General features: G+C 51.4%; 1 protein-coding gene across 1 annotated transcript; it reads right to left on the bottom strand.

Moving 5' to 3' along the window:
- Positions 1–269: 269 nt before the first annotated feature.
- On the bottom strand, positions 270–1,457 carry LOC104616062 (olfactory receptor 51L1-like). The gene is made up of 2 exons (XM_010285920.1): positions 1,446–1,457; positions 270–1,163 (listed from the first exon to the last, which is right to left on the bottom strand). Exons 1-2 carry the CDS (start codon positions 1,455–1,457, stop codon positions 270–272), a joined length of 906 nt encoding a protein of 301 aa, XP_010284222.1.
- Positions 1,458–5,981: the final 4,524 nt, after the last annotated feature.

Here is a 5,981-nt window from a genome sequence, read left to right as displayed (position 1 = left end):
TGTATCTAGGTATGATTTGTTATTTTTCCTGTCTTTGGCCTCTGTTTATATGTTGAAGAGCCATTAACCAGATATTCTTACAAACTGTGGTTCTTACATTACAGCTATCTACGTATCCTTTACTTTCCATATACCTTTTACCTTCCTTATGTACTTACTTGCCCCATATCCTCACATTGGCAGAAGTTTGGCATGTTCCCCTCTCCTGGCTGGTCTTTTTGGGGGTTGAACCTTGCATAAGAGTGTTGGCAGTGACCATCATATTGGCTTTACTGGCAAATGGCAACCTTGGACTTGCTGACACCTCGTTGGCAGAGCATCCTCAATATCTGTCTCCGGATCGTTTTGGTTTTCACACTGTAAATGATAGGATTCAGGATGGGTGGGGCAAGGAAATGGATGTTGGCTATGAAAGTGTAGGCCTGGGGGGACACATGCTTTCCAAAGCGGTGCATCATGGACAGGCAGATCATGGGGATAAAGAAGAGCAGGACAGCAGAGATATGTGAGATGCAGGTGTTGAGGGCTTTGAGATGCTGCCTCCAAGTTGCAATGTTCAGGATGGTCTTAAGGATGAGAAGATAGGACAGGAGGACAAAGATCAAGTCCAAACCTAGTGTGGAGAGCAGCACAAAAAGGCCATAGGCACTGTTAATCCTTGCATCCGAGCCTGCATGTTTCATGATGTCTGGATGCAAACAGTAAGGATGGGAGAGCTTGCTGACCCTGGTGAAACACAGCTGAGTCAGCAGGATTGGGAGTGGGAGCTGGATAAGGATGGTCCTCACAATGATTGCCACACATATCTTGCTGGTCACTGAGTTGGTGAGGATGGAGGAGTATCGCAGAGGGTGGCAGATGGCCACGTAGCGATCAAAGGCCATTGCCAGAATGACAGCAGATTCGATATCTGTGAAGGTGTGAATGAAGAACATTTGGGCAAGGCAGGTGCCAAAGCTGATCTCCCCGGCCTCCAGCCACTGCATCCTCAGCATGGTTGGGAACGTGGATGTGGACAAGCCCAGGTCGGCCACAGCTAACATACCAAGGAGTAGATAGATGGGTGCATGGAGGCTCCGCTCTGCCTTAATGATGGAGAGGACAGTCAAGTTCCCCAGCAGCGCCAGGAGATACGTAGAGCAGAGAGGAACAGCAGACCACATCTGAGTGGTTTCCCATGACGGAAAGCCACCCAAAAAGAATGATGGGGTCCTGGTCTGGCTGCTGTTGGTCCCAGTCGGGATGATACAAGGATGCTCCATCTCATCCCTGAATAGCTGCCCTGGAACGAAAGCCAGCAGGATCACAAGCCACACACAGAAACAGGGAGAGTCCAGGAGCCCGTCAGTCTGAAGCTTTGGTTCAGAGGCATCACTGTGACCAGCCAAGCTGTGCTACAGCAAAGCTTACCAGGAGCTGTACTGAAACAGGCTGAGCGTACTCACCTGCCCCGGCATGCGCGCTCTGACACACAAACCGTGCACAGGTGGAAAACACGCGTGCGTTGCACGCCCAGTGAGGGCAGGTCCTCCTTCTGGCTGCTTGGTATAGCAGGGGAATGAACAATTTTTAAAAAATATGTCCATGAGTGCTTGTGTAAATGCAAATTGAGAAAGAGAAGCGACATTGCGATTAGAGAGGGCTGTGGTGAGCTCTGACCTTGAATTTTGTGCTTTTGCTGGGAATCTCTGGTGAAAGGAGATCATAACAGATCAGATACTGGTCTGCCTTCAGAAATACAGCAGCTTTCTTAGGAATGGAGACTGGCCCTTTTAGACCCACAAAACACAGGCTATCTACAAACACATAGAGGGAAAAAGATCTACTTAAGCTGAAGGATAGAGATTGCTCACAAAGCAATCGTACACGGATAAATGTAAGCTGGATATTACAAGGGAGATCGTAACAAATCAGATACTGGTCTGCCTTCAGAAATACAGCAGCTTTCTTAGGAATGGAGACTGGCCCTTTTAGACCCACAAAACACAGGCTATCTACAAACACATAGAGGGAAAAAGATCTACTTAAGCTGAAGGATAGAGATTGCTCACAAAGCAATGTGTGTAAATTGTACACGGATAAATGTAAGCTGGAAATTACAAGGACATCATATAAAAGCAGGATGTTTCTGGACATCCTCCCGCTAGAAATAGAGGGAGGAGAGATGGAACCGCTTTTACGGAAGTTTTTTTTCTGTAAACTCATGCTGCCTCATGCTGCCAGGAGGGATGGGGACAGGACTTGAGGACTGTAAGCTCTAGATCTCTCTCCCCACAGTACTTGCAGGCTTCTCTGCATGCCTGCCTCTGGTCCTCGTGTCCGTCTTTGAAGGACCCTCTAGCACAGGGGTTCCCGTGCTCCCTCGGGTGCCTGCTCAGGGGCTGTAGGGAGCAAAGCCTACACCCCCAGCACCCACTACCACCCTTGGTAGCACCCTCAGCACGTGTCAGTGAGGGTCACGGGGCTCTCCACAGCCCCAGGTGGGCTCAGTGTGGTCCACATTGGCTTTCCAACATCTACGGAGGTCTTTTTCCCCTCCGCTCACCTACAAGGACAGCCCATGGAAAGCGGTAGGGAGGAAGGCAGTGGGAATGAAAGAGTGCATAAGAGGATTTTAAAGAAACTGCTCTGGAAATGGCTGGTTTTGACAGCTACATGAGATCCGTTATGGAGGTTTATGTCACCTTATCTGGAATATCCACCTATAAGTCTAGAAAAGGTTTTGAAACAATTTAAATAACTATAAAACCATTATATTTAAAAATATCTAATCTATCTATCTGTTCAGAAATTTGCAGAAATACTGCTATTCTTTCCTCAAATTCATAAGGCTTCTAATCCACAGCATCTCTCTTCGCCCTTGCCCGTCTCAGTACAGAGGTTTCTGGCCCAGTGCAGTACTCTTGGATAACTGCAAAGACAGAACAAGTTCCATGGATTGACCTGGGCTTGCACGAAGCTGCAGACTTTAACGTGTGGGAGTTTTCTCTAGTCCTCAAGAGAAGCTTATCAAAGACCATGTCCCACATTAGGTGGAGGGGAAGGAGGAGGAGTTAGGGCAGAAAGTTACCTTCAGACACAAACATCTGACAGGATCAGTTCAAGCAGCCATAATTCCCAGTTCAGTCTCCGCCCTGCGAGTACAGGAACTGTCAGAGGTGGTTTTTAATTGCCCTAAATTTCGGGTATGCCCCATCTCTTCCTCCGGAGCTCTGTGCGTCGCACACACCGTGCTAGATGGATGCTGCGTCGGATGTGTGCATGAAGTAGTGGGGAACTCCCTCGTCTCGTCCACCTTTTCTGCAACAAAGCAGCACACGCCCCACCGCAACATGCACAACATCCCTATTTTAAGCAGGCAGAGCATGAGAAAATGATGAATTCCACAGGCACACCCCAGGATTTCACCAGGAACGAGTGTCCTCACGAAGCTGCGAGCGGAAAAGGGGCTGCACCCTGCTCTGCTGTGAAGAGTGCGGTTCTCTGAGCAGGGCTGCACATCCCCCTTTGCAAGCAGGGGAACGTGAGAGTCTGGGGTCTCCGAGAGGTCTCCCATCTCTGTGCCAGCCCTCTGCTCCTCGGAGCAGCACCCACCTCGCGTGGCTGAAGTGAGCTGGCCCATAGGAGGGTGACGGGGTGTCTGCAGGTGCGAACGCCTCGGACCCTGTCCGCATGGCGAGGGCTCGGGACCCAGCTGAGCCCGTGTCTGCGGCACGGCGCGGTCCTCCAGCGCGGAGCAGAGCACCCACTCACCTGCCTCGCCGCCACCGCCCTGAGCTTCCCACCAGCTCCGCGGCGAGGAAGCAGCCTGTTCCTGACCGTCAGGACTCGCAGCAGCGGAGGATTTATGCAAGACCAGAGCAATCCCCCGTGGGAAAGGGCTGGCTTGGGAGCAGGAGGGGTCTTAGTTTCTCAGTGCTCGGAGCAGATACATTAACCCCCGCAGCACCAGGTCCACCCTGACATGCAACGCAGCTCTGCAGCATGCCATCGGTGCCTGCTGATGGTGGCAGGGGCTGCACCCTGGAGACCCCTTCCAGAGATACCCTCCTCCTCCTCCTCCTGGCCTCCTCCTCCCCAGAGAGTCGGGCCAGTGATGGTTTGGGTAAAGGACCTCCTGCTCTGTGGCTGGGTGATGGATAGTTGAGTCCTAAAGGTCGTTCCCAGCCCCACTTCAGTTCTGTGGATGTGGAAGGAAACCCTGGAACAGATCCCTGGTCTCTGGAGCAGACCAGAGCTACGTGGCCTTGTGTCCTGTCCCCAGAAGTGGCCTTAGGCAGATGCCAAGAGAAGAACATAAGAGCGGGGCAAGTGGGCTTAGTAATTCCTCAAGCACTTTCCCAGCCTCCAGCAGTTTGTGGTCTAGATGATTCCTGAGCCAGACTTGGTTCATATATACACAACAGCTCAGGAAGGACTTTTTTCTTCCACTATACATTTGAATTTGAAGTTTGGTAACTGCAACACACAATGGCAAGAAGATCTAGAGACACTATTTTATGCTTGTTCTGAACACACTTCTTTGGAGGGCTCCTAATTCATGTATTAGAAGAGACAGTGTACACTTGATCCCTGCCACCCATCTTAGGGTCATTCAAAGGTGGCTTGTGCTGACACGGCCAAAAGCAGTGTCCATGGTGTGACAGCTGCCGTCCTGACCAGTGCCACATGCTGTCTGCAGCGTCAGCTCACGCGTCCTGGCTCTCTGGGATGTGCTGCGGTTGCCTCCAGGAACGCCTGCCTCACACTCTGTGGTCCCTGTGGGACCCCCATCTGCATGGTCCCACATCTGCATCTCTGCCCTCTTCCACCTTCCAACTTTCTTCTTCACCCACTGTTTAAGGACCAATATCTGCCACCCTGTCCGTGTCCTGCTGGCCAGCCTGGACCACCCAGGCCATAAGCCTCACCGGGTATGGGGTGAAGACCAAGGAGATGTGGGCATGGGTGTTTGGCTTGCTCTGCTAGACGCAGCGCAGCCTCGAGCCCAGCGTTGCTCTGGCAGGTGAGGCCGGAGGAGCCTGGACTCAGCGTCCTCCCCCCCGGCTGTCCCCAAAATGCCTCCCTGAGCATCCCAGATCCCTCCAGCTGCCCTGGGTCACTCCAAGCTCCTGCGCTACCTCGCGCTGCTTTTAGCCCTCCCGTTGGGGTGCGGAGCATCATGAGCCCCGCGCGCAGCCACTGCAGCAGTGAGAAAGGAATGGGATTCAGGAGAGCACTGTGAGGTGGTCCTCGGGGGCCAGGGCGCAAGCACGCGCCTGGGTGACACGCTGAGTTCGGCTGGACCAGAAGAGATGCTCCGGGACATCCACCTCCATACACACCAGCTCTTTGGGGTTTTTGCCACATGGACCTCTTGCCGTGCCCTTGTTGTGTGCTGGCAGAGACTCTTGCAGTCTTGCAATTATATTTTAATTCAGAAGATCAGCAACGTGTCCAGGTATGATCGAAAACTCCTCTCAGCCCTCTGAAAGGTTCTTGTGAGAGGCAGAAGGTTCATAGAGGTCTTACTAAATTTTGGAATGGATTTTACCGCAGCACTTGGTGCACTGATGGATTAAGTGTTTTGAAAACAACATAATAATAAAATAAATGTCCTGGGAGGATTCTGTCTGACCAGAGGAAATTATGAGAACAAAATGCTTTAATGGCCATTGTTGGTGAGGGGGAGAAATGGGAAATTTAGTGCTGAACATTGTAGCTCAAGAGCCTCAGAGTAGACGAAGATCGTGAGATTTCAGTATCTAAAGCTATATTTACTACTGTATTCTTTAGGGCCTGTCTTCCCCCACCAGTAAAACAGTAATGAAGAAATGCGGTGCACAGGGATGTGGTGAACACGTTTTTATTGCGAGGAGGAATTGCATTAGGGAAATGCTACGTTAAAGACCTAAACCATTTGCAGTCATTTTGGCGGAGGTTCGTTACCGCAGGCATCGCAAAGCCCCGGCTGACCGCGGGGAAGAAGCCAGGCTGGAGGC

This window comes from Phaethon lepturus, unplaced genomic scaffold (genome assembly GCF_000687285.1).
Source record: "Phaethon lepturus isolate BGI_N335 unplaced genomic scaffold, ASM68728v1 scaffold18094, whole genome shotgun sequence".
Lineage (NCBI taxonomy): Eukaryota > Metazoa > Chordata > Aves > Phaethontiformes > Phaethontidae > Phaethon > Phaethon lepturus.
This window is presented reverse-complemented; position numbering and strand designations above follow the sequence as displayed.